Source organism: Caretta caretta, chromosome 4 (assembly GCF_965140235.1).
Source record: "Caretta caretta isolate rCarCar2 chromosome 4, rCarCar1.hap1, whole genome shotgun sequence".
Classification (NCBI taxonomy): Eukaryota; Metazoa; Chordata; order Testudines; family Cheloniidae; genus Caretta; species Caretta caretta.
This window is the reverse complement of record NC_134209.1, coordinates 132,832,233-132,857,798: the sequence shown is the minus strand read 5'-3', so window position 1 is coordinate 132,857,798 and position 25,566 is coordinate 132,832,233. Positions and strand designations below refer to the sequence as shown.

The 25,566-nt window shown below is 44.8% G+C and overlaps 1 protein-coding gene across 10 annotated transcripts in view; it reads left to right on the top strand.

The window, feature by feature from the left end:
* Positions 1 to 25,566, top strand: part of RGS12 (regulator of G protein signaling 12) — a 197,369-nt gene that overhangs the window by 137,041 nt on the left and 34,762 nt on the right. For all 10 annotated transcript variants that reach the window (XM_048849020.2, XM_075128059.1, XM_048849021.2 and 7 more), the window contains 4 exons: positions 661 to 753; positions 4,807 to 4,950; positions 20,708 to 20,887; positions 23,497 to 23,650. In XM_048849020.2, the coding sequence (XP_048704977.1) occupies positions 661 to 753; positions 4,807 to 4,950; positions 20,708 to 20,887; positions 23,497 to 23,650 (571 nt within the window). The remainder of the gene's footprint in view (positions 1 to 660; positions 754 to 4,806; positions 4,951 to 20,707; positions 20,888 to 23,496; positions 23,651 to 25,566) is intronic.

Genomic DNA, 25,566 nt, shown 5'->3' with positions numbered 1-25,566 from the left:
CTTCTACTGGGCATTCACACTGCTAATGTCACAAATTACCTCTTTTCAGCAAAGTGGCAGCCTCAAGTGCTATATTTAGAAAGGTTTTATTCTAATTAAAGATTTTTAAAAAATATAGTAAGGCTGATACCAATTTAAGCAACTAGCAAAGGATGTAAGTGAGGACCACTTACATGATTAAAAATTGCACTCTAGGGAAACATTTTCACTGTCTCCATTGTACCCTGTTAGAACTTCAGTTAAAGATAAGCAACTTCCCTACAGTGTAGCTATTTTAGTATTACTAAAAATTATTGAAATCCTTATTAAAATCTTGTTCATTAGTCTGTGAACCAGTCTCACAATGCACAGTTTTAAACAGTCTTCGTACATTGAAATAGTTGATTGTAACTTGATTCAGTATTGCAAATTGAACAAGTCTGAAATAAATGGAAAGGGTCAGTGTTTGGGAAATCTGATTCTAAACTTAGGAATTATTTTTTTAAAAAGCCTGATTCTGAGACCAATAATAACATTTTCATTACTTAAAAAAAATCCCAACATTATGCAAACTCCAACTTCTCCTCCCCTCTTCTCCCCCTATAAATATGTTGTTTTAAAATGTAAGCAACTTGTCTTTATTTTGTGACATATGTTTTGTATTCTTATTTTTTCCCCTAGGAATTTCTACGGAAAGAGTTTAGTGAAGAAAATATTTTATTCTGGCAGGCCTGTGAATATTTTAACCATGTACCTGCACATGACAAAAAAGAGGTAAAATAATGCTATATATTCAGGTATAAAGTTGCTAGCTAAAAGCTATTCTCCTCCAAGGCAATTGAGATAATTTGGACTGTTCTTGGTCTTTGTCTTGCGGTTCTATCTGAGCTGGGCTGGGGACACAGTCATTTTGTTTCAGGGGTCTCTCTTGGTGATCTCAGTTCTATGAGAGTATCTCCCAGAATCCAATTGTAGTTATATTTAGGACTCTGTAAAAGGCCTTTCTATTCCATTTAGTCCTTATTTGAGTCCTTATTTAGTCCTTATTTTGTGGGACACCCTACTTTTGTAGAATTATAGAAATGTAGGACTGGAAGGGACCTCAGGAGGTTATCTAGTCCAGTTCCCTGTGCTGAGGCAGGACCAAGCAAACCTAGACAGTCCCTGACAGATGTTTGTCTAACCAGTTCTTAAAAACCTCCAATGACGAGGATTCCATAATTTGCCTTGAAAGCCTATTTTAATGCATAAGTATCGTTACAGCTAGAAAGTTTTTGTAACATCTAACCTAAATCTCCCTTTCCATTGATGAAGCTGATTACTTCTTGTCCTACCTTCAGTGGACATGGATAACAGTTGAGTACTGTCCTCTTTATAACTGTCCTTATAGGCTGTTATCTTTTCTCCCCTCGGTCTTTCTTTCTAAAAACTAAATGTACCAAGTTTTTTTAACCTTTCCTTATAGGTGAGATTTATTAAACCTTTTTTCATTTTGGTTGCTCTCCTCTGGGCTCTCTCCAGTTTGTCAACATCTTTCTTAAAGTGTGTCACCCAAAACTGGACACAGTACTGTGGCTGAGGCCTCACCAGTGCAGAGTAGAGCAGGGTAGTTACCTCCCATGTTTTACATATGATACTTCAGTTAAAACACCACATAATGATATTCGCTTTTTTTCACAACTGCATCACATTGTTGACTCATATTCAATTTGCGACTCACCATAACCCGTAGATGCTTTTTGGCAGTACTACCACCTAGCCAGTTATTTCCCATTTTGTAGTTGTGCATTTGATTTTTTTCCATCTTAAATGCACTACTTTGAACTTGTCTTTATTGAATTTCATCGTGTTGATTTCAGAATGATCCCTCAATTTATCTGGTCATTTTTAATTCTAAGCCTATCCTCCCAAGGGTTTTCAATCCCTCCCATCTTGGTATCATCAGCAAATTTTAAAGCATACTCACCACTCCATTATCCAGGTCATTAATGAAAATATTGAATAGTACTGGACATAGGACAGTCCCCTCCAGGACCCCACTACATCCCCCCAGCAAACCACTGATAACTATGCTATATCTTTAAATCAGTTTTACACCCACCTTATAGTAATTTAATCTATACCACATTTCTGTTGTTGGTTTATGAGAATATCATGTGGGATTGTGTCAAAAGCCTTTCACTAGTACTCCCTTGTTTTTCTGAAACCACCTAAGGGTATTGAACCCAATTTGGTTTAATTTCCTTTCATTGTATTCAGAATTTAGTTGTTTATAAAATAAGCAAGTAAAAAATAGAAAGATCAAGATTTTTTTTTACTGCAGATATTCAAGTATATGGTTAAATTTTACTGCCTTCTCTAATTTAAGTCTTAAAGAATTTTTTAATGATTTTTTTTTAAAAAGCACTAAGTCACAAGCTTTTATTATACTTTTGAAGAAACATTTGACAGGCTTGACATTTATTATTATTGCACTTTGAATATTTTAAATTTTATGGTAAATTCTCTTGATCGGAACATTTAATTACTTAGGAACTGCTCTGACAAAAATATTTGTAATGTTAAAGGGAATAAAAATGTTGGCAACCTAAAAATTTACAAAAAGAGATGTTTACTAAAATTGCAATAAACAGTATCTTTTAGATTTTTAAATCTCAACAAAGGAAAACAAAAGGAGTAATGTAGGTGGGCAAAAGACATCAGTGTTTATTTGAAAGATTGAAAAACTAAGCTCCTTCCTTTTCTCTAGAGACCAAATTAAGGCTCCCCATATACTGAGATACATAATTGCTTATCTTTTTCATTTGGGAACTAGAGTGTACAGCAATAGCATATTTAACATACAGTTGGATTGTTATAAACACATCAGAAGCAGGAACCATACTAGTGAGTGGGGCCACTGGCTGAGGTGCTAAAGGAGCACTCAAGGAAGACAGTTCCATTGTGGAGAAGCTAAATGAATTCTTTTCATTGGTCTGCACTGCAGAGAATGTGAGGGAGATTTCCACACTTGAGCCATTCTTTTTAGGTGACAGATCTGAGGAACTGTTCCAGATTGAGGTGCCAGTGGAGGAGGTTTTGGAACAAATGGATAAATTAAACAGTAATAAGTCACCAGGACCAGATGGTTATCACCCAATAGTTCTGAAGCAACTCAACTATGAAATTGCAGAGCTACTAACTATGGAATGTAACCTATCACTTAAATCAGCCCCTGTACTAGAAAACTGACGGATAGCTAATGTGACGCCAATTTTTAGAAAAGGCTCCAGAGGCCATCCTGGCAATTACAGGCGGGTAAGCCTAACTTCAGTACCTGACACAGTGGCTGAAACTATAATAAAGAATAGAATTATCAGACACATAGATGAACACAATATGTTGGGGGAAGAGTCAACACAGCTTTAGTAAATGGAAATCATGCCTCACCAATCCAGTAGATCTTTAGAGAGGGTGAACAAACGTGATCAAGGGTGATCCAGTGGTTACAGTGTACTTGGATTTTCAGAAAGCCTTTGGCAAAGTGCCTCAACAAAGGCTCTTAAGCAAAGTAGACAGTCATGGGATAAGAGGGAAGGTCCTCTCATGGGTCAGTAACTGGTTAAAAGGTAGGAATAAATGGTCAGTTTTCAGAATAGAGAGAGGTAGATAGCGGGGTCCCCCAAGGATCTGTACTGGAATCTGTGGTGTTAAACACATTCATAAATCATCCGGAAAAGCCAGTGAACAGTGAGATGGCAAAATTTGCAAATGATATCTAATTACTAAGGATAGTTAGATCCAAAGTTAACTGCAAAGAGTTACAAAGGGATTTCACAAAACTGGGTGACTGGGCAACAAAATGGCAGATGAAATTCAATGTTGAGAAATGCAAAGTAATGCACACTGGAAAATATAATCCCAACTCTACATACAAAATGATGCTGTCTAAATTAGCAGTTATCACTCAAAAAAGAGATCTTGGAGGCATTGTGGCTAGTTCTCTGAAAATATCTGCTTAATGTACACTGGCAGTCCAAAAAGCTAACGGCCTGTTAGGAACCAATAGGAAAATAATTGATAATAAAATAGAAAAGATCATAAAGCCTCTATAAATATAAAAGTCCATGGTACCATCCACACCTTGAATATTGCATCCAGTTATAGTTGCCCCATCTCAAAATAGTTATATTAGAATTGGAAAAGGTAGAGAAAAGGGTAACAAAAATGATTAAGGGTATGGAACTACTTCCATATGAGGAGAAATTAAAGACTGGGACTGTTCATCTTAGAAAAGAGACGAATAAGGAGGGATATGATTGAAGTCTATAAAATCATGAATGGTGTGGAGAAAGTGAATAGGGAAAAATTATTTACCCCTTCACATAACACAAGCAGTAGGAATAACACAATAAATTTAATAGGCAGCAGGTTTAAAGCAAAAAAGGAAGCAGTTCTTCACAGAACACACAGTCAACCTGTGGAATTTATGACCAGGGAATGTAGTGAAGGCCAAAAGTATAAGTGGGTTCCACAAAGAATTAGATAAGATCATGGAGGACAGGTGCATCAATGGCTACTAGCCAAGATGGTCAGGGACGGAACCCCATTCTCTGGATGTCCTTAAACATCTGACTGCAAGAAGCTGGGACTGGGTTACAGGGCGTGGATCACTTGAATAAGTGCCCTGTTTTGTCTGATCCCTCTGAATCATCTGGCATCTGCCTCTGTCGGAAGACAGGGTACTGGTCTAGATGGACCATTGGTCTGACCAGTATGGTCATTATTATGTTTTTATGTCTTGTTTTGTAAAAATAAATTAATGCTGATAAGAATTCTGTTTTGTAGCTTTCTTACAGAGCTCGAGAGATCTTCAGCAGGTTTTTGTGTAGCAAAGCTACAACCCCAGTTAATATTGATAGCCAGGCACAGTTGGCGGATGATATTCTCAGTGCTCCACGTCCAGATATGTTCAAAGAACAGCAGCTTCAGGTAGCTACTAAATATTTAACTGCTCTTTATTAACATATGTAATTTACTTTTTCCTTTAATGTGTTATATATTTGTTTATGTATTTTTAAACAAACAAACATTTTCACTTGCTGCATTTTTTGTCACATGTACGAAGAAAATAGATGATAGCAAATATAAAAACAGGTTATGTAATCTAGTAATTGTACCTTGGAATTCCCACACAGGAGTTTGCATGGGAGAATTTGCATAAGGGTGTGTGGGTGTGTGCACGCGCGCACGTTTGTTGTATGAGACTACTAACTGTTAACACATCAAACAATCTAAAAATCTTAATTCAATTGAAATGTTACTTCAGCAATAAGGGATAGTATAAATAATGCTATTTGGATACATTTCTGCCATTTTCAACCCAAATGGTTCATGAAAGTGTTTGTCTTTAGGGACTTTTGCTTTTACTTTGATGAAATGGTCAAATAAGGGGCGTTTTAAAGCTTTGTCTCTGAAAAAACTCTAAAGGTTGATGCAATTTAAATAGTATAACCTTTTGCATTCAGAACAAAACAGTTACTGAACAATTGGGAATACTTTCTACAGAGCCTGCTGGTCTAATTTTCTTACTCTTTTGATGTGTTGCATTTGTGCTACTACATACCTATTATCAGAGTGGGTAGGCCCTAGAAACAATTTTAAAAGAGGAATTCTCAGGAACCTAGGCTATAACTTGACCAGCTAAAATTAAGCTAATGGTGTTTCCGTTAGCATCTTAGTCCTAGCTCGGACAAAGCCTTACTTTGTATTCTTTCAGGGAATGTAGATTGGCAGGTACTGTATCTTCCTCTAACTGGCAAGTGCCTAGCACATGTTGCGCACAACCACATTGTAAATTACTAGCAACCTGTCAGATATGGAACTGAGACCTTTTAAAATGCAATTTCTGCTGTAACTTATTGTATATTCTTCTGTGAATATACCTTTGGCGCAGTAATAGATTATCCTGTCTTAAATGGAAACTATTTTCTGCAAAGTCTTTTTATTCCATACTTAAGCTGGGCCATCCAGGTTTGAAGTAGTAAACATTTATTGTTGTGGTTTATTATTTATTATTTTGATTTTTTTCATGACCCAAATACTGGAGTTGAACACAAATGAAGGAGACCTTGTAGTGCAGTGTTTCCTTAAACTTTTTGTGCTGGCAATCCTGTTTGGAATAAATAAATAAAGTGTGATCTCCCTGATAAAAAATCTTGTGACCCCCCCACCTTAGGCTGCGGGCTTCGGGCTTCAGCCACCCTGCACGGCGCGGGGCTTCAGCCATCCTGCATGGCTCGGGGCTGAAACATATATATTAGCTTCCTGGGGTCCCCTGTGACATAGGGTCCCTTGCAATTTCCCTGCTTCTAGCCCCCTAATGCTGGCCCTGCTTGTGAAACACCCTCCCCCCCACCCCCAAGACCTATCCCATGACCTCCAAGTTCAGAAACACTGCTTTACTGGGTAATACTGTAGTCCATTCCCTTGCAGTGTATATTCTTCACATTGCAGAGGATTGATTATATGACATACTCTTTTCTAATCCTATGATTCCTGTTGCTCCAGAACAGAATCCAGAACAGGAGAAGATATTTGTTGAAGCAACCTTTCTTAACTGGGATAAAGATAGCCTTAAAATATCTAGTTAGGTGTCTGTTTTTATGTTTTAGTAGCATAGAAACAGACATTTCAGGGTCCAAAGACAACATAGCCCGTTTGAAGATAAACTGTAGTACACATATTTCTAGCATAAAAATGACCTGAATTAAAAGGATATTGATAACCTATAGCTGCTTCTAAGAATATAAATAATTATTCTGCATTCTGCTTCCTCTGGGGTTATAGAGTTTGTCATCTTAGCATTTTGCATATTTTTTTCCAAAAGGATTTTGTTTCTGACTGCCAGAATCTCCCTTCCTGGATTACTGATTGTCTCCGTGGGTCACAACTGAGAATACCAAATTCAGGACAAGCTACTGGGAAAAAGGGCAGACATACCCCAAAACCAGTGGTTATTCTTCCATGAGATATACCAATCAAGCAACAAAAGTAAACTTCTGTCTCCCCACACTGGCTAACAAGAAGTCAGAAATGCAGCCTCCTTAGGTATTCCAGTCCTAGATTCAACACCTAGACACTAGACTTAATGATGAGTGGTTATTTAAAACCAATTTCATCAAACAAAAGGGTTCTTCTGATCCCAATGGACCAACCACATACCCAGGTCAATATATAACTCAGATATTACGCAATAATCACACTGTTGCCAATCCTTTAGTATCTAATATCTAAAGGTTTATTTATAAGAAAGAAAGAGGAAAAAAGAAAGAAAGAGAAAGGTGAGAGTTAAAATTCGCTAAAAGAGTCAAATACATACAATAATTGCAAAGTTCTTGGATCAGGCTTTTAGCAGTGATGGAATAAACTGCTGGCTTGTTAAGTCTCTGGTTGCTTCCAAATCCTTGGAAGTCCTTTGGTTAGAATGCTCCCATTACTATAAGTCCATAGTCCAGAGGTTTGAGCAGGAAAAAGGCAAAATGGAGATGTTTCCAGGGCCTTTTATAGCTTCTGCCAAGTGAAGGGAAAACCCATTGTTCTAGTTTGTGGAAAATTACAGGTAACAAGATGAGGTTTGGAGTCACATGGACAAGTCACATGTCCATGCATGCTTTACTTAATCATAGCAGAGGCCATTACCCATACTCTAGTTAGAACGTCCTCAGGAAAGTCCATTAAGTGTAGATAGGTGTCTTCCATAGTCCATTGTGAGTTAAGTCTTCATTGATGGGCCATTCAACTTGAATAGTTCCTTCACAATGTGTTGGCTAAATATCTTGTTGGTCTTACCACAGAAGCAAACATTTGCAATACAGATACATAGTTAATATTCATAACTTCAGATACAAATGACACATGCATACAAATAGCATAATCATATTCAGCAAATCATAACTTTTCTATTAACAGCTTACTTGACACATTTTGTATAAGATTTGTTGCAATTATATAACAGTGGTAGCAACAATGATCTATCATGTTTTAATCATATAACGTCACACTGTTAAACCTCTCTGCAGTGCACGTAGCAAGAGCTTCTCTGCAGGAAACAGAAGCAGTCCTACAAGGAGCAGAGAGGTCTACTTAAGTTGCTAAAAAAAATAAAATAAAAAAAGCTATATTTCTCTTATTCCTCTGTACGTAGAAGTGATAACATCAATAGTGCTTTGCACATATGAACAAAATATGCTACAATTCAACCAAAGATTTACATTTCCATTTTCTGAAATATACCTCTGGAAGATACTTAAAGGCCTTGAAAGTGCTATATCTGGACATGCAAGTAATTTCTTAGGTGATACTACATTCCTGACACAAGGGGAACATAATCTGCTCTACTGTTTTACTTCTCATCCTCAGGATTAAAACTCATAAATGACTGTAGCAGTTTGAGTACCATTTTCTCTAGGCGATGTACAACAGAGACTCTGAATTCTTGTATTGATGGGGTTAATAATGAGAATTCACTTTGCTCCAGTTTCTGATTAGTCTAGTTATAGGCTTTCTGGAGGAACAGTTTCTAAAGCATACTGTTGGGTATAATGAGAGTGATGTTAAATTCAGGCAAGCTGGGGATGGAGCACATGTTAGGGAAATAATAATACAGGGCAAATGGTAATCAACTGATGATAAAGTAACTTAAACTTAAAGCACTGCATTAAGACTACAATGACTGTGCATAAAGTGAAGGGGTTGGCATGTTTTGCGCACTCTCTCTCTCTCTGTCTCTGTTATTACTGTGACAAGGCTGCTTGTATACCTGCTTGGAGATTAAAGGAAAGTTGTTACAGAATATAATGCAGGATTTAGAAGGGCATGGATAGCAATTTCCCCTTCTTCTTCAAGTGGTTGTTCATGTCAATTCCAATCAGGTGTGTGTGCGTGTGTGTACGGCAGCCAGAAAACTTCCCTTAGCAGCATCTGTTCGGTCGGCCTGGGCTCCCACTGGAGTCGCACCTTCATGGCATTCAATATAGAGCAAAGCCGACCGGCCACCCCCTCAGTTCCTTCTTACCGCCGGTGATGGCTAGCTGGAACAAACTGTTGCTCTTGCTTTGCAAATGCATTTGGGCAGTGTGCACTTTTAGTGTTAATAGTTAGTTCTCAGTTGTTTACTAGTGTTAATTTAGTATTAGTAGTTAGGACATAAATTTCCTTTTGGGGGTCTAGTGCCCCCCCCCCACGCACACACACCAACGCTCCCCCGGCACCGGGGTATGCCTCGGTCCCCAGGGTTCAAACTTTGCGGGGACTGTGGAAAATTTATGCTTAAGAGCCACCAGAAGGAGAGGTGCAGAATTTGCAAAGGATTTTGCCCTAGGACCTTAAAAGACCGGGAGCAAAGGCTCAAGATCCTTCTCATGGAGGCTGCACTCTGGACACAATCTGACCTGGGGTCAGCAGAACCCACACCCAGCACTGACGATGCGTAAGCCTTTGCCGTGCAAGGGCCACGAGGAGTCGCAGCACCGCCACGGCTCTGCCCATAGACAAACTTCTGTGAGGCACCAGTCTCAGTCCCTGGTGCCCAAGAAAAAGAAAAGGCCAGAGAGGGGTTGCTCTCCCCTTCCAAACCCAAGGAGCCTGTGGCAGGGAGACTCAAACCGGGCCACGTCCCCTCCCTCCCATGTCCCCTCCCAGGGGTCCAGTTGAGTCTGAACCCTCGCTGCTCTCTGAACTGACATGGTGGAGAGCTCCAGCTCCCCTCTATGTCAGAAGCATTCAAGGCAACTCAGGACCTTATACGCCTCACGGCGCCATCCTCCCAACAGAGGAGGGACAAGTCGCCGGTGACCGCCCGATCCCATCAAGGAGTAAGCCGGCAATGATGGCACACCAATCTCCATCTCCGGCACACCAATCTCCATCTCCAGCACACCTTTCCCAGGCATGGTCCACCCACGTGGGGGAGCCACACAGGTCCCCCCGTTCCCGGCACCACTCACCGGCACCGTGGAGCATTGCTCCTCTGTGGTCCTCCTTCTCGGAGACCTCGGAGTCGGAGGCAGAATCCTACTGCTCTGATAGGACCAGGAACAGAAGGTCCCGGCGTGACCTCCAGCCCTTTCCGGCACTGTGGCCACCTCAGTGGCAACCCCCACCTCGGTGGCCCTTCTGGATGCCCTGGGCATATCATCAAGGCCAAGGACAGAACCAGGGGTCGAGGTCCAGATCTGCATCGGTAATGTTGGCTTCCTTCGTCCCACCGCAGGTATCGGCAGCACCAAAGCCCCTCCCTTTGCCTGCGGTGCCGACACCGCTGGCATCAGTGACTTCGGCACCGACTACATTGGCACCGATGATCTCAGCGACCCCGGCACCGCATGCTGCTGACATGGCATTGCAGCAACACTGGGTGCCACGTGACCCCCTGGGCACTGAGGGGAGTGAGCAGGGCCCGTTGCCAGTGCTTTCCTCCTCATCCTCCCCAGATGAGACTGTGGCAGGGACATTGACGGCTCTGGCCTTGGAAGACAACAGGGTCCTACAGCAGCTGCTGTGACAGGAGGCCCAGAACCTGGGGATCCAGGCAGAGGAGGAGAGGATGCTGACCCCATGGTAGATATCCTCACCCTCTTCAGCCCCGCCCATATTGCCTTGCCGTTAATTAAGACTACCACTGAGACCACAAAGACCTTGTGGCAGACCCTAGCCTCTTTTTCCCCAAGAGAAATGAAAGGCAGTACTTTGTTTCCTCAAGAGGATATGAACACTTAAATACCCACCCACCCCCTGATTTCCTGGTGGTCGATGCAGCTAACCAGCATGAGCACCAGGACCACCAGGGGCCCTCCCCTAAAAATAGGGGTGCTAAAAAAAACTAGATCTGTTTGGAAGAAAGATCTACTCCACCGGGGGGTTGCAGCTTTTCGTATCAAACCAGCAGGCCATCGTGAGCAGATACTTGTATAACACCTGCGGCATGATGGCCAAATTTGCAGAGCTGCTGCTGCACAACTCCAGTGTGGAATTCTCTGCTCTGGTGGAAGAAGGGAAACTAATTGCATGAGCTTCCCTACAGGCAGTGTTGGATGGGGCAGATGCTGCCTCCTGCGCAATGGCCACAGGGGTGGTGGCAATGAGGAGGAGTTCCTGGTTGCAGGTCTCAGGTCTTCCCTACGAGGTCCAACAGACCATTGAGGACCCCCCCTTTGAGGGTTCGGCCCTCTTTTCCCAGAAAACAGATAAGACTCCACAGTTTAAAGGACTCCAGGGCCACCCTCAAGTCCTTGGGCCTCCATGCTCCCGCAACTCAGCGCAGGCACTTCCGGCTGCAGCCTCCCTCGCAGTTCTACCAACTGCAGAACCGGCTGGATGCTCCTCAGAGGAGGCATAGGAGCAGCAAAAAAGGCTGCACCTGTCCTCGGGGCAGAGCTCTGGCCAGCCCAAACCACCTTCCAGCTCCAGAACAGCCATTTGAGGGTGCGGTCGAGGACAGCGCCCCAAGACAAAAACTGGATCTACCCTGTCTTACCTTTTCGTCCCGACTATCCCCTTTCTACCGTGCATGGCCCCGTATCAGTTCAGACTGCTGGGTACTCCGCACGGTAGAGAGCAGATATTCCATCCAATTCTGTGCCCTCCCACCCTTGCACCACCCTTCCCCGTTCTTCTTCAGGGACCCCTCTCATGAGCAACTCCTTATATAGGAGGTGCACTCACTCCTTTCATTAGGGGCAATGGAAGAGGTTCCTCAGGAGCAGAAGGGTAAGGGTTTCTATTCCCGATACTTCCTACTACCGAATGCCAAAGGTGGGCTCAGGCCCATCCTAGATCTCTGAGAACTCAACAAGTTCATGAAGATGCTCAAGTTCTGCATGGTCTCTTTGGCCTCCATCATCCCTTCATTGGATCCAAGAGACTGGTATGCTGCCCTCGACTTGAAGATGTGTACTTTCACATAGCAATAATTCTGTCCCTTAAGTTTGTGGTGAACACCACCCACTACCAGTTCACAGTCCTCCTATTCAGCCTATCAGCACCACCTCAAGTGTTCACTAAGTAAATGGTAGTCGTGGCTGCGTTCCTGCTCATCAAGGGCTGCTCCAGGTCTCAAGTGGAGGCACAAGTCAACTTCATAAGAACGATGTTCGATGAACTGGGCCTCCTTCTGAATGAAGGGAAATCAACGCTGTCCCCGGTTCAGAGGATAGAGTTTATAGGGGCAGTACTGGATTCGACACAGGCCAGGGCATACCTCCCAGAAGCAAGGTTTCAGTCCCTCGGCAAGGTCTCAGGCAGTTCCCCACCACCACAGCAAGGAATTGCCTGAAACTCCAGGGACACATGGTGACTTGTACCTAAATAGTACAGCATGCCAGACTCAGACTTTGACCTTCTCAGTCGTGGCTAGTGTTAGTGTGTTGGCCAGTCCGGGACAGTTTGGACAAGACGTAACCCTGCCTCGCCCAATACTCAGATCCCTCGTGTGGTGGCTTGACCCACAGGTAGTATGTGCAGTGGTCCCCTTCAACAGCCCTCAGCCGTCTCTCTCGCTAGTGATGGAAGTGTCAGCCTTGGGCTGAGGAGCACATTTGGGAGAACTCAGGACAGAAGGCCTGTGATCTCAGGCAGAACTCGCTCTCCATATCTATGTCAGAATGCTGAGAGCCGTGCACCTGGCCTGCCAGACTTTCTGAGCCCACTTGACAGGGAGATGTGTATAAGTTATGACAGACAACACCATGGCAATGTTTTATATCAACAAACGGGGATGCATGTTCCTCTCCCCTCATGCTGTGGGACTTCTGTGTAGAGCATTCAATACATCTGCAAGCATCATACCTCCCTGGAGTACAGAATGAGTTGGTGGACTATCTCAGCAGATCATTCCACAGCCAAGAGTGGTCCCTTTGCCTGGATGTTGTGAACTCAATCTTCCATCAGGGTGGTTTTCCACGCAACGCAACAGGAAGTGCCAGCAGTTTTGCTCCTTCCTGAGTCACAGCCTGGGCTCCATCGCAGACATGTTCCTCCTCCCCTGGGGAGGCCATCTCCTATATGCATTTCCACCTATCCCTCTCATCCACAAGGTGCTCCTCAAGGTACGGAGGGAGCAAGCCTCGGTCACATTGATAGCTCCAGCCTGGCCCCATCAGCACTTGTACACATTACTCCTGGAAATGTCCATGGAAGCCCCAGTCACCTTGCTGTTCTTCCTGGACTTACTAATGCAGGATCACGGCTGTCTCCAACACCCGAACCTCAAGTCGCCACACCTCATGGTGTGGAAGCTCCATGGCTGAACCCAATGGAGCTCTCCTGCTTGGATCTGGTTAGACAAGTCCTCCTTGGCAGTAGGAAACCTTCCACGAGGGTCACATACCTTGCCAAGTGGAAGAGATTTTCAATCTGGTCGATGCAGCACCGTTGGTCCCCAATGCTCGCCTCTGTACCACTTATACTGGACTGTCCTCTCCATCTCAAGCAGCAGGGGCTGTCCATGTCGTCAATAAGGGTTCACTTGGCCACCATCTCTGCCTTCCACCCAGGCGCAGAGGTCCGCTTGGGCTTTGCTAATCCTATGGTCAGCTGTTTCCTTAAAGGTCTCGACAGGCTATACCCGCGTGTCCGACAGCCAGTACCAGTTTGGGACTTCAATCTAGTCCTTTCCAGACTCATGGGTCTGCCCTTTGAACTTTTGGCAACATGCTCCCTACTCTAACTCTCATACAAGGTGGTGTTTCTGGTAGTGATAACCTCAGCCAGGAGGGTGTCTGAGCTCAAGGCCTTAACATCAGAACCTCCTTACACTGTGTTCTATAAGGACAAGGATCAGCTCAGGCCTCACCCAGCTTTCCTCCCAAAGGTTGCCTCCCAGTTTCACATTAGCCAGGACATCTTCCTCCCAGTGTTCTATCCTATGCCACACTCAAGTGTCAGGGAGCAGAGGCTTCGCTCATTGGATGTCCACAGAGCACTAGCCTTCTACATTGAGAGAATGAAGCCATTCCAAAAGTCCATCCGGTTATTTGTGGTAGTGGCAGACAGAATGAAAGGTCTTCTTGACTCTTCTCAATGGATTTTGTCATGGATCACATCTTGCATCCGTGAGTGCTACAACCTAGTAGGTGCCTGCTCCCCTGATCACTGCGCACTCCACCAGGACTCAGGCCTCTTTAACGGTGTTCCTGGCACAGGTTCCCACCCAGGAAATCTGCAGAGCAGCGGTGTGGTTCTCCATACACACTTTCACTACGCAATCACCCAGCAGGCCAGAGACGATGTTGCCTTTGGAAGAGTGGTGCTCCAATCAGTGGATGACTCCGACCCCCTCTCCTGAGCTTGGGCTTGTGAGTCATCTGATTGGAATTGACACGAACAACCACTTGAAGAAGAAAAAACGGTTATTCTCCTTCTCATATCTGTTCTTTGAGATGCATTCTTCATGTCCTTTCCAATACCCACTCTCCTATCCCTCTGTCGGAGTAGCCCGCAAGAAGGAACTGAGGGGGGTGGTGAGTCGGCAGAGCTCTATATTGAGCGCCATGAAGGTGCAACTCCAGGAGGCACCCAGGCTGACCTGACGGATGCTGGTAGGGTAAAAGTTTTCTGGCTGCCGTGCATCAATTCAAGTGGTTCAACTTTCTTTAAGACTTTGGCAGTAAATATATACTGCTTAATTTTTCTAAAATGATGTAAATGATTTTAATATATTAGAGTAAGTTTAGGCTTTGTAGGTTCTCATAATTTCAAATTTAATTTTAAAATAGAATTTTAAAAAGAAACGTTTTTAATTTACTTAAAAAATCTGATTTAATTAAATTATTTTTGTATATGTTAAAAAACATTGATTCTTCTTCGAGTGCTTGCTCATGTTGATTCCATTCTAAGTGTGCACACACCCACATGTGCGGTCATCGGAGATTTTTCCCCAGTGGTATCTCTAGGGTCAGCTATAGCACCCTCTTGAGTGCCGCGCTCAGGCATCGGTATATTAGGTGATGTCGGCCCTATGCCCTCTCAGTTCTTTCTTACTGCCTGTGGTGGTTAGTCAGAGCGCCTTTTCCTTGCCTAGCAAGGGCTAGCATTTTTTGTCTCGTCTGACTGTGAGCCTTAGGGCCTTGTAAATAGTTTGTTCATAATAGTTAGTGTAATGTAGTTGTTAAGTGTAGTTAAAAGTTAGAGTCCCAATGGGGACTTGGCCCCAGGCGGGGCATGCCCCGGTCTCTACGGTTTAAGCCCTGCGTGGACTGCAACAGGCCTTTGCCTGTTAGTGACCCCACAGCAGCTGCCTGAAGTACCTGGGGGAGTCACATGTGAAGGACGAGTGTTGCATTTGCAAAAACTTTTGACCCAGGACCCAGAAAAAGTGCGATATCCATCTGGGGACCCTCCTCATGGAGGCTGCTCGCCACCCAGCTTCCGAACCTTCCTGGCTGGACTCTACCCCTAGTACCTCGGCCTGGGTGCGTAGCACACCCCCGACACTGAGCTCCACCCGGCACCACACTCTGTCACCAGTGCCCAAAAAGAAGGCCAAGAAGCAGGGCTCCCTGGCACCCGGCAAGAAAGGCCACTGGGTATAGGGCAAAGGACCCAGTTCAGGCTGCCCGCCCACACCAAAGCCACATGGACGTGTCTCCCCATTCGGGGCCCCTGCCGCCACAAGGGATCCACCACTGACTCCTGGGAGCAGTAGGAGACCCAGACTTGTGGCGGGACTGATGCCTTCCCAGGCTTTCCCTGTGCTTAGAGAGCAGAGGCCTCTACCAGCTCTGCGGCACCTCATGTGCCACAGGAAGTGGCAAAGGCTCCCTATGAGAGCAAGCTAGTCATCAGGACCACCCAGAGGGCAGTGGAGTGCCACCGATCCTCAGAGCCAAGGCAGTACTCTCCAGCTCCATGCCACGGATCTCTGGCTTCGCAGCCCAGGTCCTCTGCGGCTCACCCCAAATCACCAGTACCGCAATCACGGTCTCCACCCTCCATGTGGGTCACCTAGGGGGAGGTGCTGGTTACCATATTGCTGGAACTGTTCATCTTCCTGCCGGTAGTCTTCTCGGTGCAGAACACCATCCACCACGCTGTGGGAACGATCTCCATTGTGGTACTGGTCCTCCTGGTCCTCCTATTTGAAGTGCCGGTCTCCAGTGGCGACGGTTAGCCGACAGATTCAGGCACCGCCTTGTCCAGGGATGAGGATGACTGTACCGCCGGCATCATCCCCCATGAAGGAAGGGGGTTTCAGGATGGGCACTCACTCCTCTTCCCCTCGCTGAGGCATCACCAGTGCAATTGAGCATCTGAGGGTTTGTCAACCTCTGCAATGCTGCCTTGGCAACAAGACCAGTGGCCAACGCAGTGGCTCTACTGGAGTGCGTGGAGCATGCCTGTGATGCTGATGCCCTCTTTGTACCATTCATCAGCCACCGCCTCGGAGCAACAGTTGACAGCACTCATAGGTCGTGGTAGAGGAGCGAGTGTCCGCCCCAAAACCCCCTTCCTCCGCATGTGATGATGCCCTGGGGCCTCTCCCGGGCAGTACAGTCTTCCTCATCCCTGGATGAGGCGGTGCTGGGCCTGCCGGATGATTTTAAAGAGCACCTGGCTCTGCTTTGATGGGTGGCCGAGAACTTGGGCCTAGAGGTAGGGGAAATGGCTGAGCATGTAGACACCCTATTCAATGTTCTGTTGGCGTCTACCCCTGCTCGTGTTGCACTACCAGTGCATGATGGGGTCTTGAAAATTGCCATGGCCTTCTGACAAACCCCATTGTCCATCCCTCCCACCTCCAAGAGGGCTGAGAAAAAGTACTTCATCCCAGCCAAGGGGTTCGAGTACATGGCTCCAGGCTAGCTGGTCGTCTCTCTGGCCAACGAAAAGGACAAGCAAAACACAGCAGTTCAACCCCCAAAAATAAAGAGGCCAAGAGGCTGGACCATTTTGGGAGGAAAATTTATACAACAGCCAGCCTTCAGTTCTGGATGGTGAACCACTGGGTTTTTGGGCAGATACGATTTTAACTTATGGGACTCCCTCCGTAAGTTCAAGGAGTCCCTGCCCCAGGACTTGGCCCAGGAGTTTGGCACCATGGTGGAGGAGGGTACTGCAGTAGTGCTTCCTTCAAATGGTGTGGGACACAGCTGGCTCGGAGCTGGGGTGGTCATGAGGCGCAGTTCCTGGCTTCAGACCACTAGCCTGTCCCAAGAAAAGCAGGCCTCAATTCAAGATTTCCCATTTGATGGGAATGGTCTCTTCGCAGAGCAGACAGATGCACAGCTGCATAGCCTAAAGTACACTCGGGCCACCCTTCGTTCCCTGGGTCTGCATATACCACAATCGGCGAGGAAGAAATTCCGGCCGCCACCACCAAGGCCTTGGCAGCCTCGACAGAAGTCTGTGAGGAGAAGGGATAGAGACACGAGCTTTAGTCACTGCCCTTCCTCCTCCTGCTCATCCCCTCAGCCCGGCCTGGCAAAGCATCCCAGGGGCCAGAAGCACTCACTTTGAAGGTGCGCTCGAGAGTGACACCCCAGTCAGCTCCCCGGATCCACATTGTTCTTTCCTCGACCATCTTCATCCCTACCATTCGGCCTGGTCTCGGGTCACCTCGGACCACTGGATGCTGGTGATAGTATCTCGGGGCTAACCTCCTGCACTTGGGGGCAGTAGAGGAGGTCCCTTGGGACATGAAAGGAAAAGGATTCTACTCCTTCTACTTCCTAATCCTGAAAGCAAAAGTGGGCCTGAGACTCATTCTGGACCTGCAATGCCTCAAGAAGTAGAAGTTTCACATGGTCTCCCTGGCCTCCATCATCCCCTCCTTGGATCCAGGAGACTGGTACGCCACCCTTGACTTGAAGGACACTTATTTCCATATTCCAAGATCACAGACGTTTCCTCCGTTTCATAGTGGGTGGACGCCATTTCCAATTCACGGCTCTGCCCTTTGGCCTCTCATCGGCGCCAAGGGTGTTCACAAAATGTATGGCACCAGTGGCCACTTACCTGAGGCATTGAGGGGTCCAGGTCTTTCCATATCTTGATGATTGGCTCATCAAGAGCTGGTCTCAGGAACAAGTGTAGAGGAGCATCAGTCTGGTGTGTTCCACCTGTCACAACCTGGGCCTGTTGACAAACGAGAAAAAATCCACATTAAGGCTGGTCCAATGAATAGAGTTCTCCACACGAGCCAGAGCCTTCCTTCCGGAGGCGTGTTTTCAGGCCATGTCGGACCTGATCTCCCATGTGAAGAACCACCCAGTCACGACTACTCACACCTGCCTTTGGTTGTTGGGCCACATGGAGTCTGTCATGCCTGGCTCCATCTCCGCCTGTGCAAGTGTGACTGGCGTTGATCTATATACCCAACAGACACAACCTAGACTGGGTAGTCAGGGTGCTGGATCACATCTGGTTGTGCCTGGATTGGTGGTTGGACTCCGGGTCGGTGCTGGAGGGAGTTCCCTTCACGGCCACATCATTGTCGCTGACCTGGTCTCTGATGCTTTGGACCTGGGCTGGAGAGCCCACTGGGCGATCTCAGCACGCAAGGCTGCTGGCTATGGAACGATCTGGCCCTCCATATCAACGTCAGAGAGCTCAAAGCGGTTTGCCTGGCCTGCCAGGCTTTCTTGTCTGTCTTGAGGAACAAAGTAATGCAGGTCCTAACGGACAATACCGCTGCGATGTATTACATCAACAGGCAGGGCGGAGCCAGATGGTCAGCCCTTTGCCAAGAAGCTCTCCACTTTTGGGACTTCTGTGTGCAGCATGCGATTCATCTGGTAGCCGTGCATCTGCCTGGGACCAGGAACGTGTTAGCAGATCACCTCAGTAGGACCTTCTTGTCTCACCATGAGTGGTTGTTCCATTCGGAGGCAGTCAGTATGATCTTCTGGAGGTAGGGGACTCCCCAGGTGGACTTGTTTGCATCCCATCGGGTCAGGAAATGTCACGTGTTCTGTTTGATCCGGGGGATGGACATGGGCTACTTGTCAGATGCTTTTCTGCTCCCATGGTTGGGGGCCCTGATGTATGTCTTCCAGCCAGTGCTGTTGACCCAGAGAATCCTTGTGAAGATCAAAGAGGATAGGGTGAAGGTTATTGTGATAGCCCCCACGTGGCCTTGACAGCAGTGGTCCGGCATGCTGCTGGATCTTTCAGTAGCCACCCTGCTGCAGCTACTCCTCTGGCCGGACCTGCTGTCCCAGACCCACAGCAGTCTTCTTCACCCAAATCTGGCGGCGTTGCACTTGACAGCATGGCTACGGCATGGCTGAATGAGGAGGAATGCTCAGCCCATGTCCAGCAGATCTTGTTGGGTAGCAGAAAGCCCTTGACCAGAGTGACTTACCTGGCCAAGTGTAAGAGGTTTATGTGCTGGACCTCGGACCGGAGTATCCGGGCTGAGCAGGCTTCTCTGCAGGCGATCCTGAACTATCTTCTGCATCTCAAGCTCCAACGGTTGTCCTTGTCATCAATCAAAGTCCACTTGGCCTCTATTTCGGCCTTCCATCCTCTGCTCCAGGGCAGGTTGGTCTTCGCTCATGACATGACAAACTGGGTTTTGAAAGGTCTGGAGTGTCACTACCTGCACATCGGGGATCCCATCCCACCCTGGGACCTGAACCTCATGCTGTCACGGCTCATGGGTCCTCCCTTTGAGCCTCTAGCTTCCTGCTCCCTTCTTCTCCTCTCCTGGAAAGTTTCTTTCCTGGTCACAATAACGTCTGCCCATATGGTCTCTGAGATCAGAGCGCTTACTTCATTGACAGGACTAAGCCATTTCGCAAGTCAACACAGTTGTTCGTTGCAGTGGTGGACAGGATGAAAGGTTGCACAGCGTCTGCTCACAGGATTTTATCCTGGATCACGGCCTGCATCTGTTACTGCTATGATCTGGTGAAGGTGCCTCTCCCGGCGACTGTGATTGGCCACTTGACTAGGGCGCAGGCTTCATCGGCAGCCTTCCTGGCCCAGGTGTCAATTCAGGATATCTGCTGGGCCACTACCTGGTCATCTGTCCACATGTTTACGTCTCATTATGCACTTACCCAGCAAGCCTGAGACAATGTTAGCTTTGGTAGAGCAGTGTTGCAAGCCGCACAACCATGAACTCTGAGCCCACCTCTGGGGATACTGCTTGTGAATCACCTAGAATGTGATCGACATGAGCAAGCACTAGAAGAAAAAAAAACAGTTACCTACCTTTCATAACTGTTGTTCGTCGAGATGTGTTGCTCATGTCCATTCCATTACCCGCCCTCCTGCCCCTGTGTTGGAGTTTCCGGCAAGAAGGAACTGAAAGGGCTTAAGGCCGGCAGTGCCTAATATACTGACACATGAGCGCAGCACTTTAGAGTGCGCCACAGCTGACCCTACGGATACCGCTAAGGCAAAGATCTCCAACAGCCGCACACCTAGAATGGAATGGACATGAGCAACACATCTTGAAGAACAATTACGAAAGGTAAGTAACCTTTTTTTTAATCTACATTGGTTTTCATTTTGACCATTCTTGGACCTTATGTAAAAATAAAGCCTTATGCTAAGAGACTAGGACTCAGTTCTATTTCATTTGAAATTGGTGCACAACTCCCACTGACTTCAACAAAAGCAAGCCTGATATGTCTTCACATTAATGCTCTGAGTTTTAAGAACGTAATTCTTGAAAAATAGGCCTGCATTCTTCATATGAGATTTAATCTTGTATAACCATTATCCCACTGCATTTACATTTCAGATTTTTAATCTGATGAAGTTTGATAGCTATACTCGCTTTCTGAAATCCCCGCTTTACCAAGAATGCATTCTGGCTGAAGTAGAAGGTCGCCCTATTCCTGATCCACAGCGTGTTCCCAGCAGCCCTACATCTAAACACAGTATCAGCTCAGAGCGGTCCCATATCTCAACACCAAAAAAGGTAACTTTTGATTAAATTGTTACTTTTCTGAAAACTAAGTTCTTATCTGTAGCTGAACTTCTCCTCCCACTCCCCAAATTTGTTGGAAGATCAACAAGAATGTATAGAAGCTAATGAGTTTTCATATTTACTAGTGCTGACAAAGTATCTAGTTGCCAAGTCTTAATGTACAAATTGTTTTATTTGTGGATAGGTTTTTGTCCGTTATAACAGAAGTTACTAACTCCCTTATGTATTGCCTAAATAAATGCATTTTGTTCTACAGCTAATGAAATGAGGTAATTATACTTCATGCGCTAATTCAGAAGTTGATTTTGATTGAAGTCCACAATTGCTAGGAAACTAAGTTTTGGTATTTTCAACCGCAGGTAGCCAGTTACAATTCAGCCAGGGTTAGTAGTGAATACTAGTACAATTGAGGGGTGCTTTCAATGACCTAGGTGGAGTGAGTTGGTAATTTCAGTCAAGTTCCCAGTGGACAATTGCCTACGTCACAACACCCACCACTGCTACTGTCTCAAAATATCATCCTTGCTGTCCATCCAGCAGAGAGGTCAAGGGTTAAATAATGATGGAAAATGAACTTCCCTTTCATCCTTAGAATTTATCCCTTTACTAGAGTAGTATCCAGCTTCTGATCCTTAAGGGTGATTGTGTTAAGAAAGCTTGTATCTGATGATATATATGAATTGAAAACTACCTATGAGCCATGTTCTGAGATTTTTAAACTGAAATGATTGAATCGGCCCTGTTGCTACAGGAAGGAAGTAGGGGACACTGAACAGCAGTTCTCTACAGTTGATAATCACAATGTCATGGGTTGGCCACCTGGTACATTGAAGGGGAGAGAGGAGGGAGCTTTGGCTGCTCCATTATCTGTTCCCCTGACAGGTTGTGGGAGCCCTAAGGAATGCATGATAAAAGCACTTGATTGTCTCTACCTGAGCATCAGAGAGCAGGTAGCAAAAGACATCCTCCTCCACCACACAACCATAGAGAGGTGAAGGGGAGGAGAAGGTGATAACCAAAATCCAATTACAGCTTCCGGATTCGCTGCTCCAACACAGGTTGGAGAATATTCTAGAGTTGCTCTAACTTGCATCAACTGACAATGGTCTCCTAAGGTAGCATGCTAGCGGGATAGCCAGCATGCTCCACCCACTTCTCCCTATGCCTGTCACATCCTTCTGCACCAGGAGTTGTGGGGCGATACATATAAGAGTTGACTACACCAGGTCTCTTGCCTGTTTGGGATTCCCTTATACCTGTGGAATCCCCAGCTGGAGACTTGTAGGTGGTTTCTGCTTTCTTTGTGCTGCCTTTGAGCAGAGAAGCAGAGAATTTGTCCCAAATCTTGACTGTTGTCCTTTGATTTTTGAAATAATATATTTGACCTTCAAAGTGAAAAGGTTATTGCTGTAGAATATGATTTAGGCATGTTGGTTAGGGCAATGTGGGAAGTTTGCTTTTCTGATGCAACTATTCCATGGAAAAAGAGGACTTGAATTAATCTGGTATCTTTCAGAAGAAATAATTCACACCTTCATCCCACATGATATAATAATTAATTAATTAATAATAAAAAGTCCTACCTGGAAAGCCAGAATTCCTGGCAGTGACTGGATGTCTGTGCTGGTAACTGATGAGTTTACTCTTTGAATTTCCTGGCCTGTTTTCAGCCAAATTCTTCATGTTGTTTAAACATTTTTTATTATAAAATTTGTCTAGGTAAATAAAAATTAAAAAAAACTCCAAAAGATTTGGAAGCTTTAAAATTTTTTAATACTTTCATAGGAATCAGAACTTTGCTCATTCTTATTTCCACAGTCATTGATCACCATTTTAAAATGTGAGAGTTTTACCTTTGCAACTAGATAATGTTACCACAGTATTCATTATTTAGCTGTAAAGGTAATTTTTAACTCTTTATTTTTTTTATGTCAGCCACTGTATTTTTGGGACATCCACTATTTTATGGGTAGAGGTTGTTGTTTCTTTAATTCAGCATTTAAAAAATATTTTAATGTGAAAAAGATAAATGCTCATTAAAAGAAAATGTAGGCATAACATTATTAAAAATATATCTGCATTAATACTTTTCATCATTGACTATTATTTGTTATACGTAAGTAAATGCTAGTTAAGGAAGACATTATCAGATACCTGTATTTAATTTTAATTTATATTGCAAGCCTAGGTAGATTGCTACACAGTATATGAAATTCTATATATTTTTTTAAAACCAAGTAAATGGAAATCCAGTAACCCTGCTAAACCATTAGTTCTCTAGCTGTAGTCTGTAGACTGCCAGTAATCTGTGGAGAGCTGATTAGTCACATTATTCTGGTATTTCTTTTTGTTTCCAGCTGTGTCACTTTTTCCCAATATTACTTTTCCATATGAGCAGTTTTTGTTGTTGTGCTGGCATGTTATTTGATTACCAGACTCAGGGGAACTGGCATACATAATAATGAGAAGGCAAAAAGACAATCAACCAGCCTCTCTCTCTTAAGATATAGTCCACTTTGGGAGAGTTTGAGAATCCATGCTTTAGACAATATATTTGCAGGAGTGCTCCAGCTAATGTTTTATCTGTGTTTTGATGGTAGTTAATTGGAAAATCAAAGTCAGGAAGGTCCTTAAATGAAGAATCTGGAGAGGAAGACGCTGAGAGAAAAAAAAAAGGGACATTTTTCTCCTGGTCAAGAAGTAAGAGTGTGGGGAGATCGCAGAAAAAAAGGGAAAATGATGACTACCAAAATGGTGAGTTTCCAAGTCCTGCTTTGTTGCAAGATTGCTTTAGCAACAGACAGAATTGCTCCCACTGTTAACACTCAGCAAGGAATCTACACCTCATTACTACACATGACCTGAGATTTTTAATGATCTGCTGAGCTGTGACAGAGGGAAATGGTGATGTCCTGCACCACAATAGCCAGGAACAGTCCTGGAGATCTGTAGACAAAAGGCTGGGGAATGAGAAATTGGTAATATTATTTTGATGTTCTGGACCAATGGGATTTCCCTCAGCTGTTTAAATGTGCTTTCACCAATTTCCAAGAGGTTTTTTTCTGTCCACCCAGCTGCACTCTCACTGTAAGTTGACTCTCATCCTCTCTTACATTCATATCCTACCTTGACTCCTCCATGAAGGCCAAACAGCTAGATATGGAAATAAAGCCATAGGTGTGGCTATGCCCAAGTTCCTTCAGCTGAAGTTCATGGTGCTGCAATTGTGGTGCTCTTTTTGCTTCCCTTCACGACCAACTACTGTAGATCCAGAGTTACAGAGTCTGTCTCCCATCTCAGGGCAGACAGATTGGCCCCTTACAAGCAGGTCTGTGGCAGACTAGGAGACTTTAGCTCCACTTTACCTTGGGGTTAGATTGGTGAGTCCACCCACTTCAACCAGGCTGGTAACATTAGGAACTGAAACTGTTGCCTCCCATTCACAGCAGGTGACATGTCACATGCAATCTCTGAGCCAGTTTCTGGCTGCCCCTTTCTCTCCAGCACTTCTCTGTCTGGGGTGAGTAGTTCTTCAAAGGAGCCCCCCTACTGCAGTCCTACAGCATGGTTGTACAGGTTCAAGCAATTCATCTTGCAGGGACAAAGTAACTTTTAGAAGATAAAACAAAGCAGAGACATGGAGTAAAAAAACCAAAATATTCCAGTTCCCTTTCCCCCAAGTCAGGATAGTTCATCAGAAAGTTAGTGCATTGTGTTTTGTAGGCACCATGGTCACAGTGCACAAGTTCCCACATCCTCTCACAAATGATTGGGATGTTCCTCTCAGACCCTTATTTTAAAATATGGGCTTTCAGTTTCCATAGGAAGAAATGTTTTCTTAAAAGGGATTTACTCTATAGGTCTGTTACCTGAGTTTTATTGTAAGTGTGTTAAAAAGCTAAGGAACAATCCAGCTGAAGAAATCACAGAAACCAGCCTCTACTAGGAGTGTAGCTGAGAAAAGAAAATTTTGCAAGCCATTGATTTTTCACTCTGTCTAGTAAGTTGGAACTGCAGAAGGAAACCCTCACTCAGTCAAAGTGGTGAGTGCTTTGTTGTAGAAACCTAGTTTACAGATAGGGAAATTACTTCTCCCTATAAAAAAACAAAACAAAATCCCTGAAGGAGGCATAGAGGAACAATTTTTAAGGAGGGAGAATGAATTCCACAGGCACAGAATGTTACTAAAACACAATCTAATTGGCAGAGACTGGGTTGTGTAGCCTGTTCATTCAACTGCTAGTCAGTCAGTAGCTTTTGTTGAGAAAATTGCAGCTCTTGTATGATGGCAACACTAAACTATTTTTAGATAAATGAGGTCTGGGCTAATTGCACTGTGTTTGAAGTAATTTCTATTAGTGAAAGTATTTGCATCTCTGTAGTTGATTGCAATGAAAGAGCACCACATTTTGGCAACTGCAGAGGCTTGCACAAAACAATTAACAGGCAAACAGTTTTAAAAAAAATTGCAAAAACAAAACTACAAATTCTGAAATCCATTGCAGTAGTCAGCTGCTCTAAGGCATTGTATTTACTGCTGTTTCTTCTTCCACACCATCTGCCTACCATGGTTCTTGAAAAAGCCTTGTGAGCTGTCCAGTTGATGTCAGGGGGGTCATGTACGTGAATGAGGGCTATAGAATCAGATACTAAGGTTATAGATCTAAACT